Genomic DNA, 20,075 nt, shown 5'->3' with positions numbered 1-20,075 from the left:
ACTCTTGACTTGGATACAGGAAAGGACTACAATTAACAGTACTGGTAGTCCTTGACTTAAGACAAAAATTGAGCTCAAAGTTTCTGTTGTTAAGTGAGGTGGTAGTTAAGTGAATTTTGCCTCATTTTATGACTTTAACTTGCCACAGTTGTTAAGTGAGTCACCGCAGTTGTTAACTTAGTAATACAGTTGTTAAATGAATTCAGCTTCCCCATTGACTTTGCTTGTCAGATGGTCACAAAAGGTGATCACATGACCGCAGGTGGCATAAATATGAATCAGTTGCCAAGCATCTGATTTTTGGTCATGTGATCATCGGGATGTTGCAACTGTCATAAGTCACTTTTTCAGTGCCATTGTAACATCAAACTGTCACTAAATGAGCTGCTGTAAATCAAGGACTACCTATAAAAAGCAAAAAACAAAACAAAAACAAAAGAAACCCATCCTGGATATCTGAGGATATCAAAGCTGGATCCTCAAATTATCATCTTTACCTGATTCTTATACAAACAGTATTGTTATTTATTGTGTTAATGCTTCTTATAATGCTTCTTCAAGCGTTATTTCATTTTTTTTAAGTGACCAAAACATGGGGATTTGTCATTTTAATTTGCCTGGCTAAAAGGAAAAGGAATGTGTGAATTTCCCCAATCCCATTTAAAGCAAATGAGGTTTTGGCCTGGTTCACACATCAGCTAAGTCAGAGGTGGGCAGATTTTTGGCGGTAAACTACTGCTGAACTGCATTTTATAATAGGTCTCATACCTCCATTTAAAAATGAAGTGATTGTTTTAAGTTTGGTTCAGCACAGTTGCTTAAGCACCAAATTTTCCATGTGAGTCAAACTGCCCTTACCTTTTTAAGGATAAAATGACATATTGATGGAGTGCTGTTGTATTAAATTACATGGCTAAATAAATTGCATAGAGTATTTCCAATTGCTTCTCAACAAGCAAAGAAAATAGAAATATGAATATTTTGACACACATTATAGTATTGAACCTCTGTTTGTTTATGCCCACAACTAAGAGGTTGTGAGCAAGCCCTTTAAGGTGATCCTAGTTAGATAGGGGCTCTATTGGATGTTTTTGCAGTTAAATGCATCATATCACTGAATGTTAGTTTAGGTGATGGTACTCATTAATACTTTCACTTTGCCCTCTCCTGGAGCTCTGAATTATCTTACTTACCTAAAGCTTGTTGCCTGGTTATGAGAAGGAAACATTTATATTAAGTACAGAGCAAGCGTTTCGTCATTCCTGCTGACAGATGTCGTTTGGTGCAGCATTTAAATATGAAAACTGGGCATCATTGTTTTCCTATAGGAAACCATGGTAACTGTCAATGGCAAGTCAAGGGTTGCTATGAATAAATCCTCTGCAGACTGTATTTTTGTACCACGCGTGAAAAAAACTGAGGAGCACCATAACCCATAAAGATTGGCCTTGTCTGTTCAGCATAAAAGAAAGAGATTTCTCTTAGGCCAGACTTTTTCACCCTTTCTGCTTGAAAGAAGAGTGTTTTGCAAATTGAACATATGCCTAAATGTACTTTTTATTGGACTATTTCCTTCATCTTTAAATAAAATCTCTCCAGCTTTGAAGTGGATATCAATTCCCTTCTTACGAAGGCAGGATAGCACTGATTTATACCATCTAGAAAGATATATAATAGTTATATAGATGATATGCTATGCATTTATCTATTGTCTATCCATCCATCGATCACCATGCCAACATTTGGAAGATAAATGTGATGTGTTGGGATAAAAAATATACAGTAATGAATACAGATATTGTTGAATAATTCTGTTACTAATTGTTGTTTGTAGTAGATTAATATGGTAACTGTCAGGGTTGCCAGTTACCATATTAATCTACTAATATTTAACCCTAACCCTAACTAGCATTACAATGGGGAGACAAAGCGTTTACACCCTCCGCTTTTGTGAGAAGAGAAGATATAAAACAATCAAGGTTGCCACAAGTTCTTTGCTGGTGAGGTGGTTGTAGCCTTATAGAATAAACCTGTGGAATAAAAATGCACATGGATTTATTTCTCAATCCTAAATATTACAAATGGTTTTTTATACAATAATTTTATATAATTTTTATTCAAGATTTTTAAATTAATAAAACAAAAATATGAGGAGGTACTGAAAGTGAAATTCAAAAAATGGAAGGGAAAAAATGCACAAAATTAAAAAAATTAAAGACAACTTTTGATCTTTGTAGCAAGTTTCATACAAACTTAATACTACCTCTCATTTGAACTTGCATACATAATTCATTTCTTCCCATGTCCAGTTCTTTTCATGTGGCAAATCTAAAAATCCTCAGTTCATTTCTATCCATACTCAGCCAAAAGTCCATAAAGGGTTTCCCATACTTTATAAAGATACTTGCGATCTTATCCCTGATCAAACAGGTCAACTTTATATTCTTTTCTCTCCTGCAGTATTCTGCCATTAATAATCCTCTGCCTAATATTGAGATGTTGTAGGACCTGTCTCTTCTTCTTAACAAGTCTTGTTATTTCTTGGTGCATTTCCTGACTTTTCATTTCTACTTTCAATTCACTTTTGCATCTACTACTACTTCCTTATTGATTTTTTAAGGCTTCATCAACCTTCTCTTTCATATCTTCACCAGATTGTCCTGTAATTGCTGTCAGTCATAAACAGAATTGTTTCACATTTGAATCAAAAAATATCACATTGCCAAAAAAAATTCTAATCTCTTGATTTAATGCTTCTGACTTATTTGCATTGGAGATTCTTCATTTTTTATTCATATTTTGTTCAACTTCCCCATTCATCTTCAGTATAGAGTCTTCCATTTTTTAATTCATTTTTCTTTGTTTACACATTTTTCCTCCATGCACTTTTTAGATTTATTCTCCCCCCACCCCCTTTTCCCTATATCCTCAACTCTTTGGACTCATTTAGCACTCTGCAGTTTTATAGTCAGATAATCTTTCATCTTATCTCTTTGCTAAACAAAACTAACGAATTGATTTCTTTGGCAAATCTAAACAATCCTTTTTCCCATGGAACTATGCATCATTTATTTAATTATTTCAACAGTACTTTTTAAAATAAGTAATTCCAAACTGAACTTCCCCTTTAGTTCATTTTAAGCCTTCCTATTGTAAATTTAAATAAAGGCAAGGCAATCAAACCTAGAGGAGTCAGTCCTAGAGGAGATCAACCCTGACTGTTCTTTAGAAGGCCAGATCCTGAAGTTGAAACTCAAATACTTTGGCCACCTAATGAGAAGGAAGGACTCACTGGAGAAGAGCCTAATGCTGGGAAAGATTGAGGACAAAAGAAGAATGGAACAACGGAGAATGAAGTGGCTGGATGGAGTCACCGAAGCAGTAGGTGTGAGCTTAAGTGGACTCCAGAAGATGGTAGAGGACAGGAAGGCCTGGAGGAACGTTGTCCATGAGGTCCGATGGGTCGGATACAACTTTGCCACTAGGAACAACTTTGAATTTTTAGGCAGCCTTTTGCTTTTTATTATTTTTAAATACTCATTTGTCTTGATTTAGTTTTAATCTTTAATCTTGGTGAAAGGAACCCTCACCAGGTCCTTATGATTTTCTGATAAGAAGATCTCTGTATTCTTTTTAAAAAGGTTATATTTCAAATGTGTTTCAGAAAGTGGGGATTTGAGGGAACCCCAACATCTTTAAATAGGCTCTGCTGAGGTTGTGAGCCTGATGTTTCTTCCTTGGCTCTCAGTGATCATACGTATGAGGAGCCCTGCAAAGTTCTCACAAGGAGCTGCCTTCCAGAATCCACATGGGCAATCTCCTGGCTTCTCCTTATCCAGAAAAACTCCACTGCTTCAAGTATAGAATAGAATAGAATAGAATAGAATAGAATTCTTTATTGGCCAAGTGTGATTGGACACACGAGGAGTTTGTCTTTGGTGCATATGCTCTCAGTGTACATAAAAGAAAAGATACATTCGTCACGAATCATAAGGTAAAACACTTAATGATAGTCAAGTAAGCAATCAAAGCATACTAGGAAACAATATAAATCGTAAGGATACAAGCAACAAAGTTATAGTCATAAGTGGGAGGAGATGGGTGATAGGAACGATGAGAAGATTAATAGTAATCGTAATGCAGACTTAGTAAATAGATAAATAATCACTAATCTTCACCTCAGCATTGTTTCCTCAGTTTGTAGGCACATCATTTCTTATTTTCCCCACCAGGAAGTCCCTCTCTACAATAGTTTCAATAAAGTAAATATCCGTATTGTATTTTGAAATTAAATTGAAGGGACGCACTGTATACAGAAACACTGAACGATAATGGTATGTGCTTTGCTTTGTTTTGCTTTAGGTTTGATAGCATCAATATGTGATGGAGTCCATTAGTAGTATTCTGCTGGCTTTTTCATCAGTGTTTTTGGTAAATGAAATAGCTTTGCTTTTCAGCAGAATTGTTTGCCTCCCTGATGGTACAATATAGTGCTTTTTTTAGAATGTTGTGTTGTAAAAGACAATTTAACATTTTTCACAACTTGCATTTAAATCATTTTGTTCTGTCCTGTTTTTCTTTTTTTTTTGGTAGGATATCAATAACTAGAGTGACAGCTGACATTTCTCTTGCCAAGAGATCTGTTTTAAATAATCCAAGCAAAAGGGCAATAATTGAACGGTCAAATACCAGGTCCAGCTTAGGTAAGTTTTATCCCCAGAAATAGATTGTGATAGTTTTGCATGGGGATGGCTATTTCCTCCCCCCCCCCCATCCCAGCCCCAAATTTTGTGGAGAAGGGGAGAAGTATTATCTTCTGTTACAAAAACATGGAATTGCCATGCTCTGATCCTTGCCAAGAGAGGAAACAAGGAGCTGGGTCAAGGCAGTGGTCAGTACTTCATTACTGGAGTAGAAGATACTGCCCTTAACTCTTTCAAGTTCTCAAGAGAATTGCCTTGGGTGCAGCAATTTTGAGCAAATACTGTCCTGTCCCCGACTTTTCCTTTCAGGGGAAGATGGTAGATCAACATTACCAAGGATTCTGGAAAAATCAGATTACTTATATTGTTGGACAACAGTTTTAGTCCTGAACATGGGATGGAAACCACATTAATGACTCTTGTGGATGACCTAGTGGGGAGAGAGCAATTGGCTTTGGTCTACTAGATCTCCTAGTGGGCTTTAGTGTCATCAATCATGGTATTTTTTTGTGTCACTATGAGGGTTGGGGATTGAGAGCACTTTATTATAGTAGTTCTGCTCTTTCCTAAGTAAGCAATTTTAATTGGGGATAATGGGAGAGGAGCAATGGAGATCCTGGACCTCCAGTATTCATGTTGCCTCTCTCCCCACGTGAAACTATTGGGAGACGTCATGTTTTGGTACTGAGTAAAGCATGTAGATGCTAAAACCTTATCTTTTTTTTACCATCCATCCTATAATGGTAGTTTATTATTTGTTCTCTTTCTTAGTTCAGTTTTGCATGATTAATGTTAAATACACAATGATTAGAAGGCACATCTCTATAGTAAATGGATTGTCTTCACAGTGGAAATACTGTATATGAAGTTCAAAGTTGTATGGAGAGAGAATGAAGCCTGATCCTACAAGAACCAAGCTTCATTCTCCCTCCATACAACTTTGAACTTTTCAAAGAATGTGGTGTCTTATTTTACTTAGAATTAGGGATCCGACTGAAAGCTTCAGTATCAGAAATTACAAGTCCAGCTAAAATAGTATCTATGTGTAAACTTAAGTACTTTGATTTGTTGCAAAATATGTTACTCATGTTTTCTGGGTCTTTTTCATTTTTCAGCGGAAGTACAAAGTGAGATTGAACGAATTTTTGAACTGGCACGATCCTTGCAATTGGTTGTTCTAGATGCAGATACAATTAATCACCCTGCACAACTTATTAAGACATCGTTAGCTCCAATTATTGTCCATGTTAAAGTGTCATCTCCAAAGGTAGGCCTCTTTGTCTCTTAGCCTTTCTCCATTCATACTGTCCTTGTGGAAATAGTTTTCTTTGCTGTGTGTATGTCATGTTACCTGTATCTTATCTCTAGCCCATGATTGAAATAATGTAGCTTTAAGTTGTCCTTAGATATAATTTCACTCTTCAGTGGAAACTACCTCAGAACAGCTGAACATTTGTAAAATGTATTATGTTTCGCCATGTACCGTGTTTCCCCGAAAATACAACCTGTCCTGAAACTAAACCCTTGCGACATTTTTCGCGTGCGCAAAAATATAAGCCCACCCTCGAAAATAAACCCTCTGGATAATCCCCCCCCTCCGACCAGGCAGAGCACCGCTCGCCGACCTAGCGGTATCCCGAAGGCACCATGCCATGAGAATGAGGTGGGGGCAAAGGCGCTTGCGTTGCTTGGTGCTTTCGGGGTACCGCTAGGTCAGTCAGCGGCGCTGTGCCCAGCTGAAGAGGGGGGGGTTGCTGGGCAGCTGCTCTCTTGCGAGCGGGCTCCCGAAGAGCCGGGCACAGCCTCAGGGTCGAATGGCTGTGTTGCGCTGTCGCAGCAGCAACGCAGCAGCCATGAGGTGACCAAGCTTATGAGCAGCCGCCCGGCAACCCCCCTTTCCAGCCATGTATAGTGCCGCTGACCGACCTAGCAGTACCCGGAAGGCACCAAGCAACGCGAGCGCCTGTTCGCCGCCCTCCGCCTCCCGCGGCTCGGTGCCTTCGGAATGCCCCTAGGTGAGTGAATGGGGCTCTGCATGGCTGGAGGGGAGTTTCGCAGCGGCTTTTCCCCGCTCGCGCAAAGGGCATCTGCGCTGCTGGCGCCGTCCGCTGCTTGGTTTTTTTTTTCAAAGCACGGAGGATGGATGCCGCTCTGGAAGTACGCTCTATGGTTGTGGGCTGCAGATTGTACAACCATAGAGCGTACTTCCAGAGCGGCATCCATCCTCCGTGCTTTGAAAAAAAAACCCAAGCGGCGGACGGCGCCAGCAGCGCAGATGCCCTTCGCGCGACCGGGGAGCGGAAAAGCCGCTGCAAAACTCCCCTCCAGCCATGCAGAGCCCCATTCACTCACCTAGGGGCATTCCGAAGGCACCGAGCCGCGGGAGGCGGAGGGCGGCGAACAGGCGCTTGCGTTGCTTGGTGCCTTCCGGGTACTGCTAGGTCGGTCAGGGGCACTATACACGGCTGGAAAGTGGGGTTGCCGGGCGGCTGCTCATAAGCTTGGTCACCTCATGGCTGCTGCGTTGCTGCTGCGACAGCGCAACACAGCCATTCGACCCTGAGGCTGTGCCCGGCTCTTCGGGAGCCCGCTCGCAAGAGAGCAGCCGCCCGGCAGCCCCAAAACAATAAGCCCTCCCTGATAATAAACCCAAGGGCATATTTCGTGGGGCAAAAGAAAATAAGCCCCTGGCGTATTTTCGGGGAAACACGGTATTAAATTGGAAGTTATATCAAGTGAACAGTACAGGTAGTCCTTGACTTACAACCACAATTGAGCCCAACATTTCTGTTGCTAAGTGAGACATTTGTTAAGTGAGTTTTGCCCCATTTTACGACTTTTCTTGCAACAGTTGTTACGTGTATCACTGCAATTAATAATTTGGCTTCCCCATTGACTTTGCTTGTCAGAAGGTTGCAAAAGGTGATCACATGACCCCGGGACACAGCAAAGGCCATAACTATGAACCAGTTGCCAAGCATCTGAATTCTGATCACATGATCAGGATCTTGAGCATATAGAGAAAAGAAAATCCACGAGGAATTATAAGGTTCTAGAGATAGAATGAAAAGGAATTAGTAGCCCTTGAACAACATTCAAACCAAATCATGAAAGCGTACAAGTGACATGCCTCTAAAAATAGAAATTTGAAGGGTACTTGGAACTTGACTGATTTATACTGATTTATATATTTAATAAAAGTGGAGAAAATGTACCTTTGATTAGAAACTACCATGAATGATATTCAGGAAATATTATAATCTGTGGTGGAGAATGCTATGACATCAGATTCTTTTTTTCCAAAGAAGACCTTATTTTCCATTGTCTTATCTTCTGGTCTTAAGACAGTGTACTTTACGTACTCATTCAATTACCGTATTTTTCAGAGTATAAGACGCACCTTAATTTGGGGGGAGGAAAATGGGGTGGGGGGGGGTGGGGGAATTTTGCCTACCAGGTTATTCATCTGGCAAGTCCTTAGCCTGGTCAGCTTCAGCACATTAGTTCGCTCGCTGGTTTTGAGGTTGGGGATAGCAGAGGCTGTGCTTCTAAAGCACAGCTGATTGTCAGAGGGAGCTCCAGTGACCAAAGCAGGCAAAGCAGGGAAGGGGTAAGAGAAGGCAGCAGCTGTTCCAGGTAGCCATTTTGGGTACCGCACGTCGAGCATTTGGAGGCTGAAAACGCAACGCGCGGAGCCCAAAAACACAAGCCATTGTTGGTGGCAATCTCTGCAGCCAGGAAGAGGATGCGCAGAGGTTGAAGGGTATGGGCCGACGGGAGGCTGGGGCGACATTCAGAGTATAAGACGCATCCAAATTTTCAGCCTCTTTTAGGAGGGAAAAAAGTGTGTCTTATACTCTGAAAAATACATTATTTGTTTTTCTTCAACTTTCAATGCAAACTCTTTTCCTTTGGTGCAACATGTCTGAAATCATCCTGTTGATACCATTTTATTCTTCTCTGCCTTTCCTTTGATCACATTCAAGTGTAGAGGTTAGATCATATGGATAAAATTATTTTATTTTGGTGTTTTGCAAAGCACTTAAATTAAATGCTCTTAAGTTAAATGCTAATAAATACTTGTCCAGGGCTAGATAAGAGTTCAGGCAGTGATTTTTGTAGACACCATGTTTGAAGAGGATCCAATCCCTTGGCGCAGGATTTATCCAGACTTAATTTGATCCTAATGTACACAAATCCAGCAACAATATTGAGAATTCTACCAAAGGAGGACAACCTTATATAGAGAAACAACAAACTTTCGAGTTTAATAGGTGAAGCATAAAATGCGAAGTATCGTGTCACTAAAAAAAAAAGTTTGACATCTGTGAAACAACCTCACTGTTACTTTGCATTGTCTTTTCAGGTTTTACAGCGACTGATCAAGTCAAGAGGAAAGTCGCAGAGCAAACATTTAAATGTCCAGCTGGTTGCAGCCGATAAGCTTGCACAGTGTCCGCCAGTAAGTTTAGGACCGCATTTTAAAAATATATATATAAATAATAAAAATAGAGATAGCAGAATCCTTTGCATGAATGAAGTGCTGCTTTATTTTTCCAATAAATTTATTTTCAGGAGAAGAGAGTTGTAATGGACAGCTGATCAAATCCCAAATGTGTTAAAAAATACATTAGGTCATGAGTCTCGGCAAAGAAGCTCCCCTCTTTCCATCTACAGCCAAAAAATCATGGCCAGGGCCTGCTGTGATGTGTAGGATTATAGTAGCAACTGCATTTACTGTTCTTTTCTTTAACATCCCACTTCCTTTCCACCCACAACACCAGAGATATGTGCACTAGGAAAATGGAAGCCCTCTGTGCGGTCCAGTGTATTACATTTTCCTTACTAAGTAAGTTTCCATGATTTCTGCATTTCTTGTAATGAAAGGCAAGACAAGGCAAGCTGAGTGCCTGGTGTTCAAGCAGTATTATTAGGAACCAAACGGAAGACCGAAAACATTAACTGTGTTTCTTCTTATATTGTGTGATTTGGTGAACATACATGAAACTATTCGAATATAATGAAAATATCTGAATTACCAGTGGGGGGGGGGGGGGGAGGAGAGAGAGAGAGAGAGAGAGGGAGGGAGGGAGGGAGAGAGAGAGAGAGAGAGAGAGAGAGAGAGAGAGAGAGACTCATAAATATTAGCTCTCTAAGTTTGGGTTTTAGTACAGGTAGTCCTCAACTTCCAACCACAATGGACCCCAAAATTTCTGTTGCTAAGCGAGAAATTTGTTAAGTGAGTTTTGGCCCATTTTACAACTTTTTTTGCCGTAGTTGTTAAGTGAATCACTGCAGTTGTTACATTAGTAACACAGCTGTTAAGTGAATCTGGCTTCCCCATTGACTTTGCTTGTCGGAAGGTTGGAAAGGTGATCACATGACCCCAGGACACCGCAGCCATGAGTCAGTTGCCAAGCATGTGAATGTAAATTATGTGACTGTGGGGGATACGGCAATGGTCATAAGTGTGAAAAATGGTCGTAAGTCACTTTCCCAGTGCTGTTGTAACTGTGGTCACCAAGCAAACTGTTGTAAGTCAAGGACTACCTGTACAGTTTTTAATAATACCTTAATCTGTGTAGTTTTAATGTTTTATAACTCATAAACCACCCAGAGTTGCTTTGTAGAGGAGACGGCTGGCATAAAAATTTAATAAATAATAACATGACAATAATAAGCATACATATACATGTATTTTGAAAAAAAAGGCAAATGTCTGAGTGACAAGGTGTCCATGGACACCATGTGGATCCACATTTTTCTCTTTCTTGTAGTTTTATTTACGACAGGATTGAAAGCTGACATTGCTCAGGGACTCATATGTAAAATCTTTGGCAACTGCTGAAACCAACAACCAGCCTTTTGAGAGGTTTTAAAGAAACTTATCTGCTACACTGACTTCCCCAGTTGATACTACTTGTTCACTGATTTCACCCTTTCCATATTAAAACAGTACATATTGTTCATTTAACGATTGTTCAAAGTTGCAATACCACTAAACAAAATTACTGGACAACCGGTCCTCGCACTCAAGGTTGTCACAATGTCCTCACAGTCACATGATAAAAATTCAAGATCATGTGACAACAATAATTTACAACAGTTGCGGCATCCTGGGGTCATGTGATCACCATTTGCAGTCTTTCCAGGGGGCTTCCAGCAAACAAATTCAGTGGGGGAAACTGGATTTGTTTAACAAGCAGACTTCATTTGCAAAATGACTTCGGCAAGAGTCATAAAATCGGGGGCAACTTATTTAAAGACCTTATTTCTTAGTGATGGATGTTCTAGACACAATTGTGGTCATAAGTCAAGAACTACCTGTAGTTATTTATTAACACATAGTTTCCTTTACATATACTATACCCATTGAGAATATTGGTTTTTGAATCCATCTATCTACAGTACATTATACACCAAATTTATTTCTGTATATCTGGCAAGTTTGGGTATGTTTATGAACAGAGAAAATGTTTTAACATACAGCAAGGGTTTTAACTTCATTAATTTACATTGTATTGTAAACCCAGATTCTGAAGTAGAATATTAATAATTAAGAATCCTTTATCAGCTCCAAATCCTTATGAATTTTTCATAGTGGCAGTATATGCTGATGCTAAGATCAGCTCTTATTATGCAAATGCTGTAAGCATCAGCATTTATTATACAGAATGTCCTGGTGTAGGAGCTGTGTAAAGAAAGAGTTTTTAAAAGCAACATTTTTGTTATACTGTACTCTAAATGTCCTCATTCTTTTATCTTGCACAGTGTAAAAGATATCAGATGTTATTCTGAAACAACTATTACAAAATTCGTTTCCATTACAAACATTTTCTTTCAGAGTTCTAGTTGTTACTGGAAGATGAACTATTAATTTGACTGTGCAAATTCTCACTCAAGTGCACATGGAAAACTTCTATCTGAGAAAGGTGACAGTATATCAAGGATAAAGTTATAGCAGTCTTCCATAATTTGGTAATCTCTGCGTGTTTGGAGACTACAAGCTTTCCCAGTTTGCTGTTAGTGAAAGATTTGGGTCGGGAATTCTAGGAGTTTCAGCCCGCATAGATATGGAGAACACCAGAGTTAGAAAGCTGTATTAAACTATAAGATTCCAGATGAATAAAAGCATAAAGAACCTGGCATAGGAGTCTAATCCAAAAGAAATGGGGAAATTATTCCATAGAATAATTTCCTGTTAGGTTTGAAATAGCCCTGCTGTGAGCAGAACATGGCCATGACCAATTTATGACATCTGTTTAAGCTGTGGTCATTAATCAAATCACACGCTGTCCTTAGGTGTGACATCACATGACTACAACTTGTGACTTCCCACTAGCTTTCCCATTTACTTTTATTTGTGAAGGTTGCAAAGGGCAATAACATGACTACAGGACGCTGTGATTATTATAAATGTGCATTGGTTGCCAAGTGCTTGAACCCCGATCATATGACGGGGGAAATATTGTGATGGCAACAAGTTCAAGATCCGGTTGTAAATTTCTTTTTCCAGCAATAACGTAACTTTAAACAGTCACTGAATGAGCAGTCATTAAGTGAAGACTACCAGTATGAGGCTGCAGTGGGAAGTGTAGTGGGAAGGTTTGGATTTGGTTATGAATTAAGGTTAACCACCTTGCTACATAAGTCTAACTCATACACTATATTGCCAAAAGTTTTTGCTCACCCATCCAAATAATCAGAATCAGGTGTTCCAATCACTTCCATGGCAGCAGGTGTATAAAATCAAGTACCTAGGCGTGCAGACTGTTTTTACAAACATTTTTGAAAGAATGGATCGCTCTCAGGAGCTCAGTGAGGTCCAGCGTGGAACTGTGATAGGATGCTACCTGTGCAACAAATCCAGTCGTGAAATTTCCTTGCTCCTAAATATTCCACAGTCAACTGTCAGCTGTATTATAAGAACGTGGAAGTGTTTGGAAATGACAGCAACTCAGCCACGAAGTGGTAGGCCACGTAAACGCGTCCAACATCAGCGCATGACCTCGCAAATGCACTTCTGGAAGAATAGTCAAAAATTCCCATAAACACACTCCTAAACCTTATGGACAGCCTTCCCAGAAGAGTTGAAGCTGTTATAGCTGCAAAGGGTGGACCGACTTCATATTGAACCCTATGGATTAGGAACGGGATGTCACTTACAGTAAGTCCATATGCGAGTAAAGGCAGGTGAGCAAACACTTTTGGCAATATAGTGCATTTGAGATCAATAGTTTTTTTTAAAATCACCCTTCCTAGTTTGCGTTTGATAATAACATAATGTCATGCTTATTTTCTGAACAGGAAATGTTTGATGTTATTCTGGATGAAAATCAACTTGAAGATGCTTGTGAACACTTGGCAGAGTACCTTGAGGCCTACTGGCGTGCTACACACACTACCAGTAGCACACCTATGACACCTTTGCTTGGAAGAAACCTTGGCTCCACTGCACTATCCCCTTACCCTACTGCGATCTCTGGACTACAGGTATGAATCTCATGAGTTTCTCATTGGTAGTGTGCACTTACGTATCCTGTATCGGAGCCCAATGGCTCATAAGAAGACACCTGTATTCGGAAACCAGCGTGCCTAGAGATTTAAACATGCGGTGGTTTTGTTTCTTTGTTTAATTTCTATAGCTGCCCAACTGAACTAAGTGACTCTGCCCCATTTTCCATTAAAGATTAGGTTACTTTCATTGATTGGTATAAAGTGCTTGATAATTGAAAAAAATATGGGAATTCTCCTGTAATTTCTAATTCATATGAGCCTCACAGTGCTTTCGAATGCGTTCTGTGGGTTTGTTCCATTGGAATACAATTAGTAGAGTGAAAATATGCCTGACAGTGAACTTCACTTAGTTAATTCACTAGCAAGTAGTAGCAAAATACAATCAGATGTGGCAGGTGTGTAAATTCCTTTTGTATGATACTGGCTCCACTGGATTTGGGGGAGAATATATTTCCAGATCTGTATGCAACGATTGTAACACTATTTAGTGTCTCAATATACAATGAATCTTGACTGGATGTGTCCCTTGAAAAGTGGAGTGAACAAGTGATATAAATATTTAGTGATCATTCATTCTACAACTCCTATGTTATTATAATGCCACAGCCAACAGGTAATGCACAGATATATGCATTGAATTAACTGATCTTATTAGCCAAGAAAAATAACTTGTAGGTACTTTGGTTTATGTTTAATTCTGGCAACTTTTGTTTGGATACAAATAGAATATGAGTAACGTTAAGATTGTTGTACGTAAATCAACAAAGGGGATGATGGAACATAACCAGAGCCTCCCTTTTCATCATGAAAAAAACCCGCTGCACAAAAATTTCTTGAAAAGATAAGCATGTCAGATATGTTATGGTGCCACCAATTGTTGCAAATAGATTAGTTTCATTATTTTCTCCAGGTTGATCAACTCACAAAAATTGTGTATTAATATGATGCTAATGCCCTGCCTCTAGTGTAGTTTGCCTCATTTCTTCTTCGAGGTAGCAGTTCAGAAAAATTGGTTCATCTGTTCTGATTTTTTTTAAAAAAAATGATTAATAAAATATTATTCCAATTATAAAAAGATTCTGAACATTTTTTTCCACAGGGATAGCTCAAAAACGGCGGGCCTTTGACACTTCAAACGTGGCATGTAAATAGTCCTTAATCAGAAGTACGTGTTTTACTAAGTTGGGGGGGAAATGTCTTATCAGTTCAAGTTGTCTATGTTTGTAAGTGCACAGAGAATGCACGGAGGCCAGCGTCGCTAAACAACTCAGCACGATGTGTGTGGCTTTTACTACGTGTTACACTTCCCATAGTCTGTATGTCAGTTGGAGGATTAAGCAAATCCCACAAACTCAATCTGCTAGTCAAATTGATGGCTTTTAATATACTCATTCACTATCTAAGTGCTCTGTTTCTTTCTGTCACTGCATGGATGCAGAAGAAGGCATTTAACTTTTGAATTTATGTGTAATATTTTAAGGCCAGGTTCTACACATAGCATTGTTTCTGCTTAGTGATTGGTTGACTGTGCGAGCAACAGTTTGAGTTCTGTGGAAACATGCTTGTTTTTAACTGTGAAACTTTTCGTTTTCCATCTTGTTTGTGTTGGCCAGACCCTTCTCTTGAACTTTGCTCCTAAGCAAGGACAAATTAAGTGGGCAAAGCAAACTCACTTAGATGGCTTTAGCACAATCCCCACATACCCCAGTTCCAGTCACTGTTGATCTGTTTTCCCAAGGAATAAAGTTTAGATCCTGCGTGGTTTATAAAGGCTGTTTCATACCATCTTATGAAGGCATTGACCCATAGGGTTTTTTAAAAACCTTGCAACTACTTGCAGAGATGCTGATCAACTATATCATATTTAGGACCATATATAGGGACGCGGTGGCTCAGTGGCTAAGACACAGAGCTTGTTGATCAGAAAGGTTGGCAGTTCAGCGGTTCAAATCCCTAGTGCCGCGTAATGGAGTGAGCTCCCGTTACTTGTCCCAGCTTCTGCCAACCTAGCAGTTTGAAATCATGTAAAATGCAAGTAGAAAAATAGGAACCATCTTTGGTGGGAAGGTAACAGCGTTCCGTTTGTCTTCAGTGTTTAGTCATGTTGGCCACATGACCACGGAGATGTCTTCGGACAGCGCTGGCTCTTCGGCTTTGAAATGGAGATAAGACCCGCCCCATAGAGTCGGGAACGACTAGCACATATGTGTGAGGGAAACCTTTACATACACACACACACACACACACAAACCTCAATACAGGGCAGTGACTCTTAGTTTGTACACTAAATAATAAGAGCCTTTGGGCCAGTTTGCAAATCATACTAAACATGCCTACAGTGCTCGCAGCTTATCTATGAGCTAGTACTAGCCATTGTAGTTACTCAAAACTTAGTAAGAGACAAGATTGCTTTGCCTATCTGTGTCGCCTACTTAATTCTAGAATTGTCAGCAAGCAGAAAGAAAATAGCAGTGATATATTGCAGAATTAGCCCTCACTCAAGGATTATACCCTTGACTTGAAGAACTTGGAGATAAGGAAGTTACTTCACAATCCACTACTAAGAAATGTAAATATGAATTCATCTAGTATAGATAGGGCAAAAAAATGTAGGTGAAGGTAAGTTAAGTAATACATAGCAGGAGCTGAGCAGTGGAATATTTCAGATCTTCCATAAAGCATGGAATGAAAAGCAGGTGAATTTAGAACATCAACAGAAGCCTATTTTAAAATCTTGTTCAGGGTGGGCCTTATTTTTTAGTTTTAAAAGATGGCTTTTGAATTTTTCACCAGGCAGTAAACCTGAGATCTGATTTTTCTGTTCTCATGGCCAAGTATTTTAAATTAAACCAAGGCACCACATTCTGCTGTTTTCTTTACCTCAGCTTTTGAAAGCAGATGGTGAGCCTAAATATATTAAATAGCAGCCAATTATATGTTAAATCAACGATTTCGGGACAAACTTGCAAACAGATTCAGAAGAGTGACACAAACTTGTGGCATCCAGCCTCCCCCCACCCTTTTTTTAATGTTTGACTGCTTTGCTATTTATAGAGCCAACGTCTGAGGCATAGCAACCATTCTACCGAGAATTCTCCAATTGAACGACGAAGTCTAATGACCTCAGATGAAAACTACCACAACGAAAGGGCTCGGAAGAGCAGGAACCGCTTGTCTTCCAGTTCCCAACACAGCCGAGATCACTACCCTCTGGTGGAAGAAGAGTACTCTGATTCGTATCAAGACTCATACAAACCTCAAAGAAACCGAGGGTCTCCTGGAGGATATAGCCATGATTCCCGACAGAGGCTTTGAATTGACGAACCTGGGGGCAAATGGTACTCATTGGTTGGCCACCTGCGGTTGTAACATAGCTAGGTCAAACAAAGCATCTTGATGCTTACAGGCTGCTGTCATTTCGTGCTCTAGAAGGGCAAAAGAGAATAGATCAACATTTCTCAACCTCAGCAAATTTAAGAATTTAAGGAAAGAATTCCAGGAGGCGAAGTCTACTCATCTTAAAGCTGTCGAGGTAGAGAAACACTGAGATAGATAACGCCCTTTCCATTTAGAAAGAAATGAGTTTGCTCAGACACTTAGATGTGTTTTCTTTCCCATGTAATGTTTCATTTCAAATTGTTATCTTTTCTCTCCATTAGATATAATTAGACACATCAATTTGTAAATGTAGACTACCTGTTGAAGCGCACATATGATAATTTCCTGTTACGGAAATTCCAAATGACCAGTTCCAGTTGGAACCAATTTATAAACCAATTCCTGTTGGAATTTGGGTGAAATTGACTGGAAAGTCAACCTGAGCATGTTGCAGTCAGTGAAGAAGAAAAAAAAGAGTTAAATAAAATGAAGAGAAAGTAAATTACAAAATCATTATAAGCAAAAAAAAAAATATTTTAAAAAAATCTCTAGTACTTGTTTACTGGAAGGTGAATTTATATATAGCTATAGATACGGTTAGAATAAATAATATTAATGTATTTATTTCAGACTACCAAATGTAAACACTCAACTGTGCCAAAAATAATGAATGAATGGAAAAGCTCGAATCCTTTCCATTTTAAACATCAGTGGATATATTTTTTCCCCTCCCGCGCTTATATATTGCAGCAAACCTGTATCGCATTGATATTTTTTGCATTTGTTAGATCATGTGAAATTATTTCGGCAACTTGAAATAAACTAGAGGTGAAGACAGGCATGTTTTTAAAAAAAAAACGTGGTGGAAATGAATGCACGTTCTGTAGCACAGATGAAATGGAGTTTCACTCACTGAACCTGGAAGGTGTGAGCAGTGCTGTTGGTGTGCACAGCTTTATGCATGAAGGGTCCTCTGCATGTTTCAAGTCTGTGATGGCACACCCAGAGTGTTTAAAAGATTTATCCGTGGTTTCTCCTAGGTATATGAGAACTAGGGAAGGGATAACATCTCTCATCTTCCTTGTACCTTAGCACTGAAGACGGGATTAGAGCTTTTGGCTTTGTCCCAACAAGGAAAGTCCGGTTCAGCTACGGTAGATGATTTGCAGAAGGATGAAAACAACCATGACTCTTTTGGGGCTGGTAAAGCTAAGCCTTAATGAAGAATCTATATCAGGCACAAGGATCCTATCCGTCCTGGTTTGTAAAAAAAAAAAAAAAAAAAGGACTGCAAAGAGTTAAAAAGAGGTGTTTATATTTGGATTTTATCCTGTGCATTAAACGTATTAAAAAGTTGAATGTGTTCCACAGGAAAAGATTAATGTGACATTGTTCACACTGCTTTATAGTCAAGAAAGACATTTCATCCAGCCAAAGCACTAGAGAAGCAGTATTATGATAAGGCATCCCCAAAATCTTGGGTGCTTATTTGACACATGAATGCTGAACCATGATGGCTTGTTCTCTTTATCATGTCACAGAATGAGGTGTACTATTTTCCTAGTCTGAAAGTTACATCCACCAAGCATCCTTAATCTTTTCCATCAAAAGTAATATACCGTGATAATTATATTCTGTTGGCCTTGATCTCAAATGTGCTGCAGTCCTTATCTGGATTTCTTGCTTCTCCTTCCTCCCTGGAATGAAAAAGCATCCCTGAGCACATGAAGCCCTTTGTATGTATAGGGGATATCCTCATTGAAAAGGATGGGATGCCAGAACTTCATAAATGTATCATCAAGGAGATATTTTGGAGCTCCTAAGTCAATAAGGAATATCTAGAAATGTCAGAAAACGTAGCATCACACGCACCCTTCACATCTCAGATTGTTCTCAGAGTGAGTGGCAAGCATGGTGTTTATTTTCCACAATGCTTTTAATAAGCTAATAATTAGAAAATGATAGTAAGGAATACACAGAGAGAGAGAGAGAGAGAGAGAGAGAGAGAACCTTCTGATCAATATATTTAGGACAGGTTTCTAATGCTCATATTTCTAAGAATGGCTGGTTACAGAACAGGGGTTGAAAAAAATAGGCGACATTAGCATTCAAATGTTACAAAGATAGCGGGACACTCGAGTAAACTAAACAAACGATAAGAAGTAGAAAAAGTGCACAAATAGCTATGTTAAGAAGGGCTATACCAATAATGTAAAATGAACTAAGGTTACATTAGTTTGTCAAAGATGTTCATATAAATGATATGCCTGATTGCTAGAATACAGCAAATGAAAGAATTGGATAGGACATTTCTGTACTTTTTCTCACTAGGCTACGTTTAAGATGAGTTCAGATAGTCAAAAGAATTGAAGCATGGCATAGGGTGGTATTTATATATATTGTTTCCTCCAAATGAGGAGTGCACACTATTCTCCAGAAATACTTTAAATATGTACACATCATAAGGCACTCAGGTAACTGGAACAGAAATATTCATATTTAACCATCAAAGCATAGGGCATGAGATTTATCACATATCAGAGGCCTTCATTTTAGCACAGAGAATGCTAAATCATGCATGATGTTAGTCTTCTTTGAGGCTCTGTGGAACTCTTCAAACATTAGGAAATTGAAAAATGGCATATGCATTTCCCATTGCATGCTGCTGGATACTTTCAAAGTAGACATTTTTGTATTTGACCATCAAATCTCAGGTCATGAATGTTACCTCATAACAGAGATGGGTACTCCAGCACAAACTTGCTTATAGTTTAGTTGTTTGGAGTTAAGGGGGGGAAGGACTGTCAGATTTAGAACCCGCAAGGAAGATGTATCCAAGTTGGCCAGACAAAAGGTTCATTTCCTACTATTAATAATAATAATAATAATATTTAATGCTTCTAGACCGCCCCCTCTCCCGAAAGGGACTCGGGGCGGTGTACAGTTCATAAAAAATATAACAAGATACAATAAAATTAAATATGTACAGTTGACAATTGACATGGAGGAGGTTAAAAAGCAGTTAAAAGAACTGTACAAAGCAGATATAAAATAAATTCAAACCCCTAAAAACAAATACAGTAAATTAAAAAAAACCTAAAATAACCAGATATAATACATTTGCCAGGAGGGACAGTTGAATTATGCCAGGCCTGCTAATCGGAACAGGTGGGTCTTCAGTTTTTGCCGGAAGGAGCGGAGGTCAGAAGTGGTTCTAATGTCGGGGGGGAGGTCATTCCAGAGGGTTGGGCCCATCACAGAGAAGGCCCTACCCCTCGGTGTCGCCCGCTGGCATTGCCTAGTGGACGGCACCAGGAGAAGTCCCCTGTGTGAGCGTATTGGCCGCAGGGATGTATGTGGGAGGATGCGATCCCGCAAGTAACTAGGTCCCGTGCCATGGAGCGCTTTAAAGATGGTAATCAGCACCTTGAAACGCACCCGGAAAACCACAGGCAGCCAGTGCAGCTCGCGCAGGAG

General features: G+C 39.4%; 1 protein-coding gene across 1 annotated transcript in view; it reads left to right on the top strand.

Moving 5' to 3' along the window:
• CACNB4 (calcium voltage-gated channel auxiliary subunit beta 4) overlaps positions 1-19,362 on the top strand; it is a 144,016-nt gene extending 124,654 nt beyond the window's left edge. Inside the window, exons 10-14 of the mRNA XM_081956963.1 lie at positions 4,594-4,703; positions 5,819-5,970; positions 9,070-9,165; positions 13,011-13,196; positions 16,275-19,362. Of these exons, the coding sequence (XP_081813089.1) occupies positions 4,594-4,703; positions 5,819-5,970; positions 9,070-9,165; positions 13,011-13,196; positions 16,275-16,535 (805 nt within the window). The 3' untranslated portion in view covers positions 16,536-19,362. The remainder of the gene's footprint in view (positions 1-4,593; positions 4,704-5,818; positions 5,971-9,069; positions 9,166-13,010; positions 13,197-16,274) is intronic.
• Positions 19,363-20,075: the final 713 nt, after the last annotated feature.

This window comes from Natrix helvetica, assembly GCF_964273705.1.
Source record: "Natrix helvetica genome assembly, chromosome: 1".
Taxonomy (NCBI): Eukaryota; Metazoa; Chordata; class Lepidosauria; order Squamata; family Natricidae; genus Natrix; species Natrix helvetica.
This window is presented reverse-complemented; position numbering and strand designations above follow the sequence as displayed.